This window comes from Sapajus apella, unplaced genomic scaffold, assembly GCF_009761245.1.
Source record: "Sapajus apella isolate SASKATOON/1434 unplaced genomic scaffold, GSC_monkey_1.0 scaffold151, whole genome shotgun sequence".
Taxonomy (NCBI): domain Eukaryota; kingdom Metazoa; phylum Chordata; class Mammalia; order Primates; family Cebidae; genus Sapajus; species Sapajus apella.
In genome coordinates this window covers 2285002-2302825 of record NW_022437091.1, presented here as the reverse complement: position 1 = coordinate 2302825, position 17824 = coordinate 2285002, and the positions used below count along the sequence as shown (strand labels likewise).

The following is a 17824-nucleotide window of genomic DNA, read 5'->3' as shown; positions in this document are numbered from 1 at the left end:
TTTGGCCTTGGTTGCCCCATATGAACCTGGGGCTCCACAGTGTGGGGTTTCTGCAGGTCAAAAATTTTGGGAAAAGAAAGGGAAGAGACGTGGGGAGACGTGGGGTGTTCCTGGCTCATTCTTTCTGCATCATCCTGCTGTTTCCTCTCAGGGACAGCCAAGACCTCAGTGTTTGGGTCAGAGTTCAGGGTGAGGGCTGAGCTTGAGTTTACCTTCTGGTTTGAGGTGGGAGCTGAGGCTGGGTCTAGATTCCAAGCAGGAATAGGGCTTGGGATCAGGTTCTGGTTCTGGCTGAGTTGCAGAGCAGCTGTGAGTTTCTCCAGCTGGAAGCATCATACAGGTTTTTCCCATGACCCCTGCACTTTTCAGATGTCCTGTCTGCCCTGGCCCCCATTCACCACAGCCAGGGAGGCTCAAGGGCTTCGTGTTCCCAGGAGTGGGCCAGGGTGCTCTTGCTCCGCCCTGCCTTAACAACAGTATCGGTCCCTGTGAGTAGCATTCTACGGTTGAAGTACTCATTAGCATACTTGATAACATTTGATCCTCACAGGCTTTCAGGGATGAAATGATTAGGCCCAGTGTACTGATGAGGAAACTGCTGTTGAGACTTGCCCAAGGTTGCTGAGCAAATCAGCACTGAAACCAAAGTTGTCACTACCCTTGGTCTAGGACTCTAGACTCACGTTCTTGCTTCTGTATTGCTAAGGAATGATTGGGCAGCAGCCTGGCCTCGGCTCCTTCAAGTCCTGAGCTGAGTGTCCACTCCTATGGTGTGCCCCCACACATACCATGTACACACCTTGTCCTGACCTAGAGAGGCCTGAGTGTTGGTGGGGGAAGGGGACTGGCTCAGGGGTTAGGGCACTAACTCAAATCTGGCTGGAGGGGGAGAGAAAGACTGATTAAAGCTAGAGAGAGTGTGACAAAGGCATCTTCCTGGTTGTCTGGGATCCACCTGGGCCCACATGTGCTCACACACATCCGGACAACCAGGGCCCTGCCCCTTCCCGTATCTGCATTGATGCACAAACACCCAGCCCCAGCACGAAGCCCTCTGGCTGACCTGCCTGGAAGTTTGATTTCCACTGGTGTGCCAACTGAGGGTGTTGGAGGTAGGGCAGACCTGTTCCCCTCCACCTCCCTCCAGGCAGGTTCTGGTGCTTGGAGCTGGACAAGAAAAGGCAGTGTGGGTGTGGAGGGCTCCCTGCCAGTTCCTGGGGCCTCTTTGTCCCCAGTCCCCATGGCACCTCCCTGCCTGATGCATCACCAAACAGCCCCTCCTGGATTCTGCTTCCTTGTGTCTTTTTATCAACCTATTTTCACTGTCTGCTTGGCGGCCCGTGGGCAGAGCTGGGATACCAATGGGAAGGAAGGAAAGAAGGAAGAAGCCCCTGGCTGATGGGCCCAAGAACAAGACCAAAGGAGAGCCTCCCTGAAGATGCATAGCCTCCTCCTCTGCCCTGGGATTGCCTCAGTGCCATCCTTGGTGTTTCCCCGGTTCCGGGGTGGAGTTAGGATGCACACAGTACAGGGGCCTGAGCCGGTTGGTCTGGATTCCCAGGAAGAATTCCAGGTTGGTAAAAGGAATCCTCAAGTCCAGCTGAGCAGAGACTCCTCGCAGTGAGAGAAGCGGGTAATCTGCACCCCTGGAAGGGGGACTCAGTTCCCACCCAAGCCTAAGTGGAAAGACCTAAGCCTTCCCCAAGCCCCAGGCTACAGCGGGGGTGGGGGCGTAAAGTGAGATTGCTCCTACTCTGATCCCCCTAATCCAAAACTTGGGGGGCAGCTCACTCATGCCTGGGGCTGTAAAGCAGCTGAGGAAGAAGGGACAGACTTGGGGGTTAGGGAAGTCAGAATATCTGGTAGAGCCAGCAGGTCAGGGGTTAGCTGGTGGAGCCAGTCTGAGGGCCTGGCTGCTGATGTCACCAGTCTGCAGCCTGGGATTCTGGGACCTCCCTGGGCAGGATGAGTTCCAGGACCAGGCCCCTGGGCCAGTTTCACAGGGCTGAGCCTGGACTGGGCTGTGCTGAGCTCGGCAGCAGGAGCCTGTGAGAGCCAAGGTAGGCAGCCTGTGCATGGGACCAGAAGGTCAGCCAGACAGGGCTGTGGGTGGAAGGGCCTGCTTGCCCGCCCCACTGTCCTTGCAGCTTCTTCATTCGGAAGAAGGTACTCCTCACATGCCCAGTCTGGTAGTTATCAGCCTGGTGCCAGGAGCCATCCACACCCTGGTGGATCACAATAAAGCCCAGCCTAAGCCAGACAGACCTCACCCCTGTTCCCTCTCTAGCATCTTTTCCCTGTTCCCCGCCCAGAGGCCTGGCCTCTTCCTTCCACTCCCCACAGCAGTTTGGCCCCTCCCTCTCACATAAGTCACTTACCAGGCCTGTCCCGGCAGCATCCAGTCCGTGGGTCCCGTCCCATCCATCCTGACCTGTTCCATCTTGACCCCAGGACCCAGCGCTGCGATTGCCAACACTGCTGCCAGGTGAGGGGCTCCCATGGGCAGCAAGGTGCTGAACCCAGGTGGCCCACACTATCGGGGTTCATGCTGGGATCCAGCAAAGTGGGTTGTGGGCCAGCTGTGTACCTGTCAGCCCCAGCCAGGCTGTTCCCCAACACCAAGACTCTGCTTTCCCTGCACTGGGCACAGGCTCCAGGCATCTACCATGCCCTACCCCTCCTGGCAGCCCCAAATGGAGTCTTCCCAGACTTGGGAATGCCAAGGACCCCAGGCCCCAGGGTCTCCTGAGGAGCCTTGAGTTGGGGGATTTCTGCTAAGAAATAAGTCCTAGAGGCTGTGAGCATTGTGCACCTCTACCTCTAAACTGTGGAACCAGCAGGTGGAGGGACCAGGCCTAGGGATGCTGGAGCACTCTGATGTGTGTGCAGCTGGGTCTTGAGGCTGTGACAAGCGTCCATGCAGGGAACTGTGCATTTCCTGGGACAGATCCTTGAGTGGGTTTCTCCACTGGGGAGTTTTTTGGATGTGGTTTGGTGGGGTTGAGGGAAAGGCTGTTCTCTGCAATGTGAGAAGCTTCTCTGGGTGTCTGAATGGACTTCAGGGAAGGTCTCTGGATGTGTCTGGGGAATCTCTGGGCCATGGTGGGACTGTCTCAGTCATCGGGCTGGGACCGAATCAGCTGCCTGGATGGAGGGTTTCTGGGTCGGGCGGCTGGGGCTACCTGGGTTAAGAAGCCACCTCTGCCTCTTCCTAACAGGCATGATGGACGGACCACGTTCCGACGTGGGCCGTTGGGGTGGGAACCCCTGGCAGCCCCCTACCACGCCTTCACCAGAGCCAGAGCCAGAGCCAGAGAGACACTCTCGCAGAGGAGGCCGTTCCTTCTGGGCTCGCTGCTGTGGCTGCTGTTCATGCCGAAATGCAGCAGATGACGACTGGGGACCTGAACCCTCTGACTCCAGGGACCGAGGGTCCAGCTCTGGAACCCGAAGGCCTGGCTCCCGGGGCTCAGTCTCCCACCGGCCTATCTCCTGGGGCAGTGGTGTCAATGCAGCTGGAGATGGCACCATCCGAGGTGAGACCAGTCTGTCCTCCTCGGCTGAGAGGTGAAAGGCTTTAATGGGACCAGAGACTCATTCTGGCATTTCTGGGGGATCGGAGACTAATGATGAGAGCCTGGGTTCCCATGGGGCTTCACTGACCCGAAGCTGTGCCCTTGCAGAGGGGATGCTAGTAGTGACCGGTGTGGACTTGATGAGCTCACGCTCAGACCAGAACCGCCGAGAACACCACACAGACGAGTATGAGTATGACGAGCTGATAGTACGCCGCGGGCAGCCTTTCCACGTGCTCCTCGTCCTGTCCCGGACCTATGAATCCTCTGATCGCATCACCCTTGAGTTACTCATCGGTCAGTGGGGCCTGGAGTGGGAAGGCCCTATATTTGGTGGGGAGAGGCTGGCATTAGGGTCAGAGAGGTCTTTAGGCTCCTCCCTGCCCCACTCCTCACCTCTGCCAGATAAGGCAGGTGCAAATGTGTGGGTGTGCCCCTGGGGGCGTGTCTCAGAGAGGGTCTTGGTGTTTCCATGTTTTCTAAGCCCACCCTCCTCAAGCCTCCTGGAGCATCCATCTCAGAGTACTCCTCTTCAGGGCCTGCCTTGGTGCCTTCTTTGGCATTGCTGCTCTGTCCTTCCAGTATCTGTTCTCTTTCCTCAGGATGTGGCTGGTTCTCTCTTCTCTCTCTCTCTCTCCCTCTCTCTCTCCTTTGACGCCCCCCATCTCTGCCAATTTTCTGTCTCTGTCTCTGTCCCTCTGTCCCCATGATCCAGGGCAGGTGCCTCCCTCACCGCGTTGCTTGGTGGAGCTTGACTTCTCAGGCTGGTGATTATGCTGCTGCCTGGGGCGGGCGACTCCTTTTACCCTTTGATTAGGGCTTAACCTTGCCCACCTCAGCCTCTAATTTCCCAGGTACCCCTACCATCTCCACCAGGGATGCCCTGGGCTCTGGAAACTGCAGCCCCAGGGAATAGGCAGGGTTGGCCTTCAGGATCTGGACTGCCCTTTCTTTTTTTTCTTTTTTTTTTTTTGAGACCAAGTCTTGCTCTGTCACTCAAGCTGGAGTCCAGTGGTGCAATCTCAGCTCACTGCAACCTCCACCTCCTGGATTGAAGTGATTCTCCTGCCTCAGCTTTCCAAGTAGCTGGAACTACAGGCGCATGCCACCACACCTGGCTAATTTTTTGTATTTTTAGTAGAGATGGGGTTTCACCATGTTAGCCAGGATGGTCTCGATCTCCTGACCTCATGATCTGCCCACCTTGGCCTCCCAAAGTGCTGGGATTACAGGCATGAGCCACTGCGCCCAGCCTGGACTGCCCTTTCATACGGACAGGTGAATCTGCACCTGGCCAGGATGGCTCTGCCCCTCCAGCCCAGGCACTGCAACAGTCAGGCAGGCAGAAGGTGACAAGAGCCCTGGTCTCTCCTCCCCACCTCAGAGTTCAGTGTCAGGGGAACAGGTTTGGGATGTTGGACTAGGGCCCTGCCCTAACATGTGGGCAAACATCGGGTGGGGACAGGGCTGCTCTGAGGGAGATTGTGAGAGAATAAGGCGATGGCCCAATGCAGGGACATACACAGTGGCTCATACACATTTTGGGTGGGGCCGGAAGAAGTCCCAGGCTCTATCCCTTCTCCTTAGGGAGGCCTCACCAGCTAATTGCCAATTCCCTACTCTAGGAAACAACCCCGAGGTGGGCAAGGGCACACACGTGATCATCCCAGTGGGTAAGGGGGGCAGTGGCGGCTGGAAGGCCCAGGTGGTGAAGACCAATGGACAGAATTTGAACCTGCGGGTCCACACCTCTCCAAATGCCATCATCGGCAAGTTTCAGTTCACAGTCCGCACACAATCAGACGCTGGGGAGTTCCAGTTGCCCTTTGACCCCCGCAACGAGATCTACATCCTCTTCAACCCCTGGTGCCCAGGTGAGCAGCTGGGGTCTGGAGCAGAGGGTAGGTGGGAGGGAAGGATAGGGCAGGGCTTCCTGCCCTCCAATGCAGCAGGGTGCCCAGGTGCCTGACCCCAGGAGAAGCCAGCCTCCCATCGTGCAGATGGGAGGACCAAGGCCTGGTGCAGAAAGGTGGGCAGCCCAGGGTCACACAGCCAACCATACCGCTCCTGGCCAAGGCCCCGGCTACGGCCAATCTCCTCCACCATCTGTCATGCTCCCCCTGTCCTCACGCTGCAGTCCTGTCAGGCTAGGGGCATCCCCACCTTTTCTTCTGTGGACACAAGTCCTGCAGAACTGGCCAAGGAGTAGGTGAGGCCCAGGGAGAGAACTGGAGGGAACCAGTTTTGTGTGTTCTGGGGACACAGAGGACATTGTGTACGTGGACCATGAGGATTGGCGGCAGGAGTATGTGCTTAATGAATCTGGGAGAATTTACTACGGGACCGAAGCACAGATTGGCGAGCGGACCTGGAACTATGGCCAGGTATGGTGTAGCTGGCCAGGGTCATATGCAACCAGGGGAGCTGGGGTGGATGTGGGGGCTGGGGTATTGGAGCAGGGTGCTGGCCTAGGGTTCAGGCTATCACCTCTGCCCTCTGTCCCTCCTACCAGTTTGACCACGGGGTGCTGGATGCCTGCTTGTACATCCTGGACCGGCGGGGGATGCCATATGGAGGCCGTGGAGACCCAGTCAGTGTCTCCCGGGTCATCTCTGCCATGGTGAGCACCCTCACGTCTCTGAGCCCTACTGTGTGTCTGCCTGCTCCCTCACCGCACCCCCACCCTCATCCTGCCCTTTCTGGATTCCTCTAGGACCCCCAGCCCTTCCCCTGCCCTTGCAAAGGATACGTCAGGAAGGGGTCTCGCCTCTTCTCTCCCTTGACTGCCCCCTACCCTGCCTTTCCTGGCTCCTGTCCCAGCTTCTGTGGAATGTAGGGCCAAACCCAAAACTTGGCACACCCAGGATTCACATTCCTGTGTCAGAGCCTGGGTGGGAGGGAGGGGGCAGATGGCTCAGGGAAGGGCTGGGTGGCGCTCAGACTGATGTCTGGATTATGAGGCATTTAGGGGCAAGGGGTGGTTGCAGGGTCGGGGCTGGGCCAGGGACCACATGGCAAGTCCTGAGCCCCTCCTCCACCTCAGCCCTGTTTCATCCTGTCCTGGGCAGGTGAACTCCCTGGATGACAATGGAGTCCTGATTGGGAACTGGTCTGGTGATTACTCCCGAGGCACCAACCCATCAGCGTGGGTGGGCAGCGTGGAGATCCTGCTTAGCTACCTACGCACCGGCTATTCCGTCCCCTATGGCCAGTGCTGGGTCTTTGCTGGCGTGACCACTACAGGTAGTAGAGGGACTGGGACAGGAGTGGCCTGGGCCCGACAGGGAGAAGGGAGGAAAGCCAGGCTCCACCGTCACCCAGCCCTGCCCAGCTGTGGCTACAGTGCAGGATGAGGCGGGTGGATGATAGGCTGGCCTTAATTATCATTAATTACTGTTAACAACAGAGAGAGGCCTAAGGAAAAGGAGGGAGAAGGGACAGGCAGGGACTGAGCCAAGCAGGTGGCCTAGCTTCCCCTGACCCTAAGTGCTTTGTGGCCCAAAGGCATTCTGACCCTAGGGACCCTGACCCTGGCAGTCCATGCCCAGCATGGCAATCCTAGTTTCCCTTCTCCCCCTGATATTCCTGACACAATACATCACTTGCCCTCAACCCATGCCCTGAACCCCAACCTTGGCTTCTCCACAGTGCTGCGCTGCCTGGGTCTGGCCACTCGTACTGTCACCAACTTCAACTCCGCCCATGACACAGACACATCGCTTACCATGGACATCTACTTCGATGAGAATATGAAGCCCCTGGAGCACCTGAACCATGATTCTGTCTGGTGAGCTAGGATGGACTGCCCATCTCTGCTGAAGAATGATGACCTGAACCTTGGAGGTGGAGGGTGGGCAGGGCCGGGGTGCTGGGGAAACCCTGGACTCCTGACCCTGGGGCTCAGGGTTTCCCTCCACGTCCATCCAGGAACTTCCATGTATGGAATGACTGCTGGATGAAGAGGCCCGATCTGCCCTCGGGCTTTGACGGGTGGCAGGTGGTGGATGCCACGCCCCAGGAGACTAGCAGTGGTGAGGCAGCCCCCGCCCCCCAACTCCCCACCGTGCCCCTGCTCATCTTCCTCTCCTGAGTAACATAGTCCAGAGTGTCAGTGCTGGGCTGGGAGAGAGTCAAGCCCCATAACCCCATGGCTTTTTAAACGGGTTTATCAGCTGAACCACCAGGTGGCCGTTAGTTTTTACCTTTCTATATAACTCTCTATTTGCCTAAATTTTACTTATTTATAATGGTTTATTTTATTAATCATGGTTAATATAGAAGGGAGTTTCAAAATTCAAAAGATGTAAGAGTATTCAGTGAAAGAGAATTCATATTCACTATTTTTACTTGCTTTTTAACTTACATATCCTGGAGATAATTAATTGAAGGACCCTTTAAAGTTATTTTTATAAGTAATACATGTTTGGAAGGAAAGTAGTATAGAATTGAATAACACGAAATGTAAAGGTTCCCTGTTCTCTCTCAGGAGGTATTTGGGGTTTTTTTTTCAAAAATATTTTTTAAGCACATTTCTAGGTTCTACCCCAAACCTGATACATTAGACTTTCCAAGGATAGATGCTAATAATGTATATTTTTTAAAGTTCTTCTGGTGATTCTGAAGATCAACCAGATTTGGGACCCACTCCAAAGGATGGCCAAAGAGGTGGAGTGATCTCCCCTGGGGCACAGGGTGGTAGGTCAGCAACAGAGCAAGTCCAGTCTAGCATATACTCTTGCTTTCACCAAGTTCCTTCCTGTCTGTTCCATTGCTCACTGGGAGTTATATATATAGTATCAAAAAAAATCAGGGCTTAGATAGGTTCAAAGAAGAAAATAGCCCTTATGACCCAGCCTTAATATATAATCACTGTTGATATAACCCACAGATCTCTTTTCTGTGTCCACATACACGTTTCTGCAGAAATTAGAACTACTGTACACTCTGTTCTCAAACAACCCCCCACCCCTTCCTACTGTGATACTCCAGCCCCAGGCCACCAGGCCTGCCCTGCCAGCTGCCTTCTGTCCAGCCTCTCCCTTACTCACCCCAGGTCAGAGAGCCCTCTCCAGCCTACATTACTCCCCTGGCCTCTTCCCAGCACACTGCCTCTCACTCATCTATATCAACGCTGCCCCCTGAGCTGTGCAACCCAGTGATGCCTGTGATGCTGAAACGGCCTGGCCCAGACACTGGCAGATCTGAGCTCTGGCCCCCAGCTCTGGGAGGTGACATGGTGGACATCAGTCAGGGAGCTCAGGGACAGCCAGACGGGGGCTTGATCCCAGCCTGATCACTTCTCAAATGTGTGCTCTTGGGCTAGGACCTCACACTTTTAGGCTTTGGTGGTTTGGATGCAATTTGGGGACAGTATATACCATATAGAGTGATTGGGAGGATTAAATGAGAACTCCTGTATATGAAGGGACCAGCAGCATGCCAGGAGCTTATTAGCTACTCAAAAAGTCTTAGCTCCTTTCATTCTCCCTGCACCGCCTGTCTTGTGGGATCCAGGCATGCACTTCGGCTTGCAGTTTCCCTGTCTTTAAAGGAGTGTGTAGTGTTAGGTGTTGTCTAAGATTCTTTCCTGTTGGATGGTACTAACTCTGCCCTCCCCTGCCAGGCCTCCTCCTGTCAGCCTGTCTCTTCTAGGCAGCCTCCTGAGTATGATAAAGGCAGACTCTTATTTCCCACCAGCTCCCCCAAGTAGAGAGGGCAGCAGGCTGCAGAGTTGTGGGTTGTTCCGAGTCTCTCTGGAGTGGTGGTGGCAGTGGCGTCCTTGCGCTCCCAGCCAGCAGGCAGGGCCACTGTGGACTCTGGGTTGGTTATGATAAAGGATGGGGGGTCCTGTCCTCCGGGGATCACAGATAGTGGACATCCAGTGTCGGCCAGCCATGAAAGAGCGTACCCAGGACTTGGTTATCAGGCAGGCTAGTTCGCACATCTGTACCCGCCCTTGTCCTCCAGCAGAGCAGCCTGGGCTGAGGAAAGTGGACTGAAAGCCAAATGGAACTCTCTCTTTGTTTTCCATCCCTGTGTTGGACTGGCTGTCAACTGACTTCCAAGTGTTTGGGTGAAGGCCGATGGCCTTGTTCCAGAGGCCACCAGGCAGTGGGACCAGGCCTGGGGCCCTGTATGGACCTCACCCACAGTCCAAAGGTCCCTCCCGGCCTTCTCAGATCCCTCGCCTGTGTCCTCACTCCCTAGGCATCTTCTGCTGTGGCCCCTGCTCCGTGGAGTCCATCAAGAATGGCCTGGTCTACATGAAGTATGATACACCTTTCATTTTTGCTGAGGTGAGGGCTGGGCTCCAGGTACTTTCTTGGGCTTCAGTCCGGGATTCTCTGGTCCCAGCTTCACCGCTGACTGACCAGCTGTGCAATCCTGGGCAAGTCACTCATTATACAAGTCAGTTTCCTCACCTGTAAAAGGGGATAATCAAGGCTGCCTTGCTTCCTGTACTCAGGATCAAAAGAGATAATGGGTATGAAACTGCTTCACTAGTCATAAAGTCAGCCAATGAGCGTGAGGGATGACTGTTATTATTACCAAAGTGCACTGCAAGGAGCCTCCCAGACCAGCTTCTTCCCTGCACTCTGGCCTTGTCTGGCTCCCCTTGGCTCTGCCTGGAAGCTCCCATCCTTAGGACCATGCCCTGTCCCCCAGCTCTAGGGATCAGGGGAAGGAGGCCAGGAGTCAGGCATCCTCAGACTCTCTGGCTCACTCATTCCTGCTCACTCCCACCCCCACCCCCACCACAGGTGAATAGTGACAAGGTGTACTGGCAGCGGCAGGATGATGGCAGCTTCAAGATTGTGTATGTTGAGGAGAAGGCCATCGGCACACTCATTGTCACCAAGGCCATTGGCTCCAACATGCGGGAGGACATCACCTACCTCTATAAGCATCCAGAAGGTACTATTCCCCCAACCCAGCCAGCCCTGGGCCCCATGACAAATGTTCCTGCTGAGTGCTCGCCCACCCAAGTGGGAATTGGAACCTCACCCTTGACCCTCAACCCCCAGGCTCAGATGCGGAGCGGAAGGCAGTAGAGACAGCAGCAGCCCACGGCAGCAAACCCAACGTGTACGCCAACCGGGGCTCAGCTGAGGATGTGGCCATGCAGGTGGAGGCACAGGACGCAGTGATGGGGCAGGATCTGAACGTCTCTGTGATGCTGACCAATCAAAGCAGCAGTCCCCGCACAGTGAAACTGCACCTCTACCTCTCGGTCACCTACTATACTGGTGTCACTGGGACTATCTTCAAGGAGACAAAGAAGGAAGTGGCGCTGGCACCGGGGGCCTGTAAGTGCTCCTTACCCAACCCTACCCCCTGGATGGCTGGGCATCTCAGGGCTGTGGAAATGGAGACCCCAGGAGCAGTGGGGAGTCCCTGCGGGAGGCCGTGTATAGGAAAACAGGCCTCAGTAACACCATGCCTCTTCTCCTCAGCGGACCGTGTGACCATGCCCGTGGCCTACAAGGAATACCGGCCCCACCTTGTGGACCAGGGGGCCATGCTGCTCAACGTCTCAGGCCATGTCAAGGAGAGCGGGCAGGTGCTGGCCAAGCAGCACACCTTCCGTCTGCGCACCCCAGATCTCTCCCTCACGGTGAATGCGTGTTGCCGGGGCATGAGGGGTGGTCAAGGAGTGAAGGCCAGGGGATAAGGACATCAGAGGAGGGTGCTAAGCCAGGAGCAAGCTGGCCTGATGAGCCTTTGTAGGAGAAGATCAAGGACTGGCTCTGGGGCCTCAGTTTCCTCATCTGTAGCATGGGATCTTATGTCTCTGGTTCTGTGACAGCCTTTGTTGGGGAGTAGGTTGAAGTTTCTTCTCTGACTTTGAGGAGCCTTCTGTCAGGAGGATAAATGTGGGGTTCAGGAGGAGGTTTTGCTTCTAAGCAGCTTCTCCTCTGGTGCAGTGTATGGTCCCCATGTGTTTGGCCAGGGTCTCTGATGTGGGGGATGGGCCTCTTTTTCTCTCAGTTACTGGGAGCAGCAGTGGTTGGCCAGGAGTGTGAAGTACAGATTGTCTTCAAGAACCCCCTGCCCGTCACCCTCACCAATGTCGTCTTCCGGCTTGAGGGCTCCGGGTTACAGAGACCCAAGATCCTCAACGTTGGGTGAGTCTGGCCTCTCCCCTGCCCCTGTTGCCACTCTGGCCTTCCCTGCAGGCTGCGCTGGCTCCCAGCTTTGCTTCCTCTCTGTCTGGATAAGTACGTTCTGTCAGGGCCCAACCAAGCAATACCTCCTGACCCAGCTCAGTCCCACCAGCCTTTAGGGAGACCTCCTAGGAACCTGGTGCTGTCCTCTGTCCCTGGCCTGCCTCACTATCTAATTAGGGAGCTAAAGCCCCACATAGGAATGGTTAGTAACTCATTGCTAATGTATTTGCCCAACGCTGAACTGACCAGGCACTTTCAGGAATATTATCTGCTTTGGACAAAAAACTCTTTAAAGCACATTAAAAGGTCAGGTGCGGTGACTCACACCTGTAATCCCAGCACTTTGGGAGGCTGAGGCAGGTAGATCACTTGAGGTCAGGTGTTCGAGACCAGCCTGGCCAACAAGGTGAAACCCCGTCTCTACTAAAATACAAAAATTAACCAGGTATGATGGCAGGAGCCTGTAATCCCAGCTACTCGGGAGGCTAGGGCAGGAGAATCGCTTGGACTCAGGAGGTGGAGGTTGCAGTGAACTGAGTTTGTGCCACTGCACTCCAGCCTAGGCAACAGAACCAGACTCCATCTCGAAAAAAAAAAAATACATTAAAGGTCATCATAGGATTAAAAGCAAAGTTTTGGGCCAGGCGTGCTGTTTCACGCCTGTAATCCCAGCACTTTGGCAGGCTGAGGTGAGTGGATCACTTGAGCCCAGGAGTTGAAGACCAGCCTGGGCAACATGGTGAAACCCTGTCTCTGTAAATAATTTTAAAAAAATTAACCGTGGGCAGTGGCTCACGCCTGTAATCCCAGCACTTTGGGAGGGCAAGGTGGGTAGATCACGAGGTCAAGAGATCGAGACCATGGTGAAACCCTGTCTCTACTAAAAATACAAAAATTAGCTGGGCGTGGTAGCGTGCACCTGTAGTCCGAGCTACTCGGGAGGCTGAGGCAGGAGAATTGCTTGAACACGGCAGGCGGAGGTTGCAGTGAGCCGAGATCGCACCACTGCACTCCAGCCTGGCACCTGGCAACAAAGCAAGACTCTGTCACAAAAACAAACATACAAATTAACCAGATATGGCAGTGTGTGCCTGTTGTCCCAGCTACTTGGGAGGCTAAGGTGGGAGGATCACCTGAGCCCGGGGAGGTTGAGGCTGCAGTGAACCATGTTTGTGCCACTGTACTCCAGCTTGGGAGACAAAGTGAGACTCCATCTCTCTCTCTCTCTCTCTCTCACAGACACACACACACACCCACAGACACACGGCAACAAAGTGAGACAACCCTCTCTCTCTCTGTCTCTCACACACACAAACACACACACACACAAAGTTTTGGAACCCTAAAGATGTGGGTTCAGGTCCCAGCTCTGGCACTTACTGGCTATATGCCTTTGGGCAAGCAGCTTATCTCCTTCAAGCCTTAGTGTTCTCATCTATAAAGCAGGGATAGGAATAACCTCTGGACCTAGGGTCTTGTTGGCACAAAGTTAGTGCTCCATTGGTAGTTGTTATTTTTTTTTTTTTTTTTGAGACAGAGTTTCGCTCGTTACCCAGGCTGGAGTGCAATGGCGCGATCTCGGCTCACCGCAACCTCCGCCTCCTGGGTTCAGGCAATTCTCCTGCCTCAGCCTCCTGAGTAGCTGGGATTACAGGCACGTGCCACCATGCCCAGCTAATTTTTTGTAGTTTTAGTAGAGACGGGGTTTCACCATGTTGACCAGGATGGTCTCGATCTCTTGACCTCGTGATCCACCCGCCTTGGCCTCCCAAAGTGCTGGGATTACAGGCTTGAGCCACCGCGCCCGGCCCGGTAGTTGTTATTTTTATTATTGCCATTATCACCCCCACTCACAGATGGGAAAGCTGGCGGCCATATCACACACGGTGTCACAGTTTGTAGGGAAACTCTGTTCTTCCCACTGTGGTGTACACCACACAGGCTCTGAAGCTCGTTGCTTGTTTTGTGCCATGAGGGCCAAGTAGCAGTTCCAGAGGAGAGAACCCCATCCCTCAGGCTCTTACCCAACCTATCTGGGCCTGATCCCCGGCTGGGCAAGCCCCTGGGTGCAATGAGGACACACACATGCTGTGTTCCTGGGCCTGTTGCTGTCATCTCTGGTTCAGACTCACACATGGTCCCCTGTCCCTCCCTAAGAAAAGCACAGAGGGAAAGCAGAGCAGGCCAGAGCCTGGCCTTCTAGATCAGCGTTCTGGGACATGGGCAGGCTTCGTCTTCAGATAGAGGACTCCTGAGAAAGAGCAATGGCTTGGGGTGGGAAACTGAGGAGAGGAAGCAGAGGACCCCCTGTACATTCTGCCCACCCCTCCCTCACACATAGCAGCTCTCCTGGTGGTGGCCACCACCTTCGCCATTAGGCCAAAGCTGAGAAGGCAGCTATGTTGATCTTTGCCCCAGCCTGGGCCCTTGGAAATACTATGATGTGTCACAAAGGAGGGCTTTCCTCATGTCACCCTACCAGGGTCTCTGGCAGCTCAGTCAGGGGAGCCTCTGACCCTCCCGGATAGCCTGCTCTGCTAGTCTTGCCCAGCAGACATCTCTTACCCACACCCCCACCATGGTGGGGAGAGGTTCCTGGTCCTAAGGGATCCCCAGAGCTGGACTTGCCTCAGCAGCCCCACCAGGCCTTTGCCTCTTGCCCCTGCCTGGAAGTAAGGAAAGGGCCGCTGTGTTGAGTGTTGGGGGACCTGTCCCATCTTTAGCTATAGGGCTTATATGAGTCTCCCTACAGTAAAAGACAGGGTTGGATGATGGTTTCTCAAGGCAGGTCCTCCCTGGACAGTCTGTGGCTCCATAGCTGCTATGAGCCCAGATCAGAGCCTCTAGAACAACTGGGAGCCTCCAGGGGGACATCCCTGAGCTGCTGGTTCAGATACATAAGATTCCAAGATGGGTGTACTTCGCCTCTCATTTGCACATCAAAGGCTGTGGCATGGAACCCCATTATAGCATAAGGTGTGCCACCCCAGCGTGATGACTGGCCACTTAATAAACATTCTAGAACTCACTCCTCCAGATGGCTGTTGTCACCACCAAAAGCAGTCGCCAGGGAGGCTAGAAGTCTGTTCCAAACCCTTCCTGGGAATTTCCCTCAGGGCCTGAATCATATCCTCTAGAATGTCATCAGAGTGGTCAGTCTGCCTTCTTAGGGGTAGATTTGACTTTGGGGAGAAATCTGAAGTCATTTAGAGCTAAGACGAATTAATAAGACAAGCGAACAGGTGGGTAACTGCCCTTTTCCATCAGAACCGAGGCACACTGAAGGAAGGACAGGCTAACTGTTGCATCACTGAGCACACTGTGTGTGTGTGTGTGTGTGTGTGTGTGTGAATGGCCCTGAGGAAGAGTCCAGGAGGAGTTTTTTTTTTAATGTTTCAAGCCCAGGGAATATGATTGAAGAAGTACACAATTGGACAATGCTCATTTCAATGTTTAAGTTCTGGTGTCCTTGTTGGGGAGTTGGTTTCATGACCAACTCAGTTCCAGGAACATCCCACTTTTAGTAGATAGCTTGTACTCAGCTTCAACTCACTAAAGAGGTGTGGTAAAGTCCCCATCTCACAAGGTGCAGGGAGAGATCTTGACATTTCCATCTAGAAAACAGTTTCTCTTGGAAATAGTTATTGCAATGTAAAGGTTACTTTCTGAAATATTACAGTTCAATTATGATATAGATTAAATAGACTTCTGAGGGCTAGTCTGAGCTTGAACAACCTTGAATCTTTTATTTTTGAAAAAGTGAGCAAAAATTAAGAATGCAGATTTGTAAGCAGTCAGGACATAGCCTATCCATTAAGTTACAGACTTACTTTATAGACTTCCTATCATACTACATTCTATTATATATCCCTACTTCCCTCCTTCATGGAGCTCAGAAGTACCTTCAAGACAATCAGATCCCACTCTTCCTTTTACTTTCACTTCCATTTTATGACCCAGAAAGTGAGGATCAGAGAAGTTAAGTAGCTTCTCCTAAACCTCACAGCTAACAAGTGGTAGAAGAGGGAATAAAGTGGTTCAGGGAAACTGCTCAGAACCAGGCTCCAGGCCAAATGCTTTGCCCTGAAAAGAATTCATCCTTGGAGTTAGGGATGTTAGCTCATTCTCTTAGAGGACAATAGTGACTGTACAAGTTCTATGTCTGGAGAGGGTCCACAAGGGCAGGCTTGGGTTAATAGGGGGCCAGAGGTAAGGTTTAGGCAAAGGCAGGAAGGACAGATTCCCACAGGCATAAGCAAATGCAATAAATGCAGTCACGTTCAGTGCATAAAGTGAAATGTGCAGGTTGCTGGAGGAGCTCAGAGAAGGGTGAGATTCCTTTTCCTAGAGGTAGGAGGTGATCAGGGGAGCCCTCACTGAGGAAGTGGTGTGTCAGTCCTTAGAGGAAAAGTAGGCCTTCACAAGGCCACCCAGGGTGGGGAAGCAGAGCTGGATGCTCATTCAATACAAGACAAAGACTGCAAAGCATGACTGTGGAGGTGAGTCTGGTTTGTCTGGGGAAGAAGGCATTCAGTAGGGCTGCTCAGCAGGAGGAATGGTGGGGGATGATGAGGCTGTGCTCATAGCAGCAGCTGAGTCACAGTGAGCCTGTGTGTCAGGTTAGAGAGCCGAGATCTCATGCCACAAGCACCAAAGGAGCCAAGCCCTTGAAGGATTTAGTTCACCTCTGAGTGGTTAGCAGAACAGAATACAATAGTAGGATGGGAGCGAGGAGTCCCATTAGAGGACTAGTGAAATCATGATTCCCAGGGAAGGTCTGGGAATCAATTTTTCAGAGGCCCATGTGGAAAGGAGAAAATGAAATAGAGTGAAAGAGAGTGTGTGTGTGTGGTGTGGTTTATGCACCCGCCTGTCACACACACATACAGACACAAGGGTTTATGTCCATTTAAAGATGTCTGTTGTTTGTTCTTAGGAAGGGTTTTTCTTTGCAACGATGATCATAGCAGAGAATAATTACTTTTCTTCAACCTATGCTCTTGTCAAAACTGAAAGTATTTGGAAATATTGTGTTGGGCTCCCAAAGTCTCATTTTGAAGTTTTCTTGGTTTTGGAAACACCAGGTGAGATGAGGATGTTCTGTTTAGAGCAGGAGCAGTAGTGATGGAGGGGATGGCATGAGAGGCCTCTGGGGTGGCGTCAGCAGTCTTTGTCCAGGTGGATGTGGGGGTAGGGAGGGAGGAGTCCCAGATGATGGGGAAGAGTTCCAGCCCAGGCAGCTGGTGGGTGGCTGCTGATCTGGCTATGCAGAGGCAGCCCTGGGGCTCCTGGTCTTGGGTGTGGAAATTCCAGGTGAGCCTGGAAATGTCGGAATGGTTCCACCTCCTGCTTCTTCCTCCTGACTGCCCTGGATCAGTTCTTACTCCCCACTCCACCCCCAATTACTCCAGGCCCATGACCTTGTATCTCCCCACAGGGACATCGGGGGCAATGAGACAGTGACACTGCGCCAGACATTTGTGCCTGTGCGGCCAGGCCCCCGCCAGCTCATTGCCAGCTTGGACAGCCCGCAGCTCTCCCAGGTGCACGGTGTTATCCAGGTAGATGTGGCCCCAGCCTCTGGGGACAGAGGCCTCTTCTCAGATGCTGGAGGTAACAGTCACTTGGGAGAGACCATCCCTATGGCATCTCGAGGTGGAGCTTAGCCCTGTGCCAGGAGCAATGGGACTGGAGTCAGATGAGCAAGGACACTGCCCCAAGATGGGGGCCCACTGCAGAGCAGCTCACCAGAGCTCAGGTGGGGAGTCCAGGGCTCCTGGAGAGGGAGTCGGTCTTCACTTGCACTGGGGGCACAGATGCTAATAAACTATTTTTTAATGAAGATGCTGTTCTGTCCATCTTTCAGTCCATGCCACACCAAGACAGATGAAGCCATGGTCTGCCCCAGGGCAGCACATGGCCTTTCTATATCATCTACTGATAGGGGCTGATGTCCCTCACCAGAGAGGGGGACCACGAAGGAAGTTGAGGCTCAGAGAAACAGAGTTGGTACTCTTAGTATAACTCTCCTCTACCTGGAAATTTTCCTGTGGATGTGTTTTGGAGGATTTTGGCTTTGGT

The 17824-nt window shown here is 53.8% G+C and overlaps 1 protein-coding gene across 2 annotated transcripts; it reads left to right on the top strand.

The window, feature by feature from the left end:
* Positions 1 to 80: 80 nt before the first annotated feature.
* Positions 81 to 17585, top strand: TGM1 (transglutaminase 1). 2 transcript variants are annotated; one of them, XM_032265662.1, is made up of 16 exons: positions 81 to 488; positions 1349 to 2485; positions 3219 to 3536; positions 3684 to 3872; positions 5201 to 5449; positions 5841 to 5959; positions 6088 to 6195; positions 6644 to 6818; positions 7224 to 7362; positions 7503 to 7606; positions 9783 to 9871; positions 10337 to 10490; positions 10601 to 10882; positions 11030 to 11190; positions 11565 to 11701; positions 17181 to 17585. In XM_032265662.1, exons 3-16 carry the CDS (start codon positions 3221 to 3223, stop codon positions 17407 to 17409), a joined length of 2451 nt encoding a protein of 816 aa, XP_032121553.1. In that variant the 5' UTR covers positions 81 to 488; positions 1349 to 2485; positions 3219 to 3220; the 3' UTR covers positions 17410 to 17585. The 2 variants fall into 2 exon arrangements, with proteins under 2 accessions (XP_032121553.1, XP_032121552.1); XM_032265661.1 differs by having other exon boundaries at positions 81 to 2060; positions 2396 to 2485.
* The last annotated feature ends 239 nt before the right edge of the window (positions 17586 to 17824 follow it).

Excerpts from the sequence above, each read along its gene's own strand:
- TGM1 (XM_032265662.1), top strand. The coding sequence starts at position 3,221 with ATGATGGACGGACCACGTTCCGACGTGGGCCGTTGGGGTGGGAACCCC. Across the intron at positions 5,450-5,840 it reads CTTCAACCCCTGGTGCCCAG|AGGACATTGTGTACGTGGAC; the intron begins GTGAGCAGCTGG and ends CTGGGGACACAG. Across the intron at positions 10,883-11,029 it reads GGCGCTGGCACCGGGGGCCT|CGGACCGTGTGACCATGCCC; the intron begins GTAAGTGCTCCT and ends TCTTCTCCTCAG.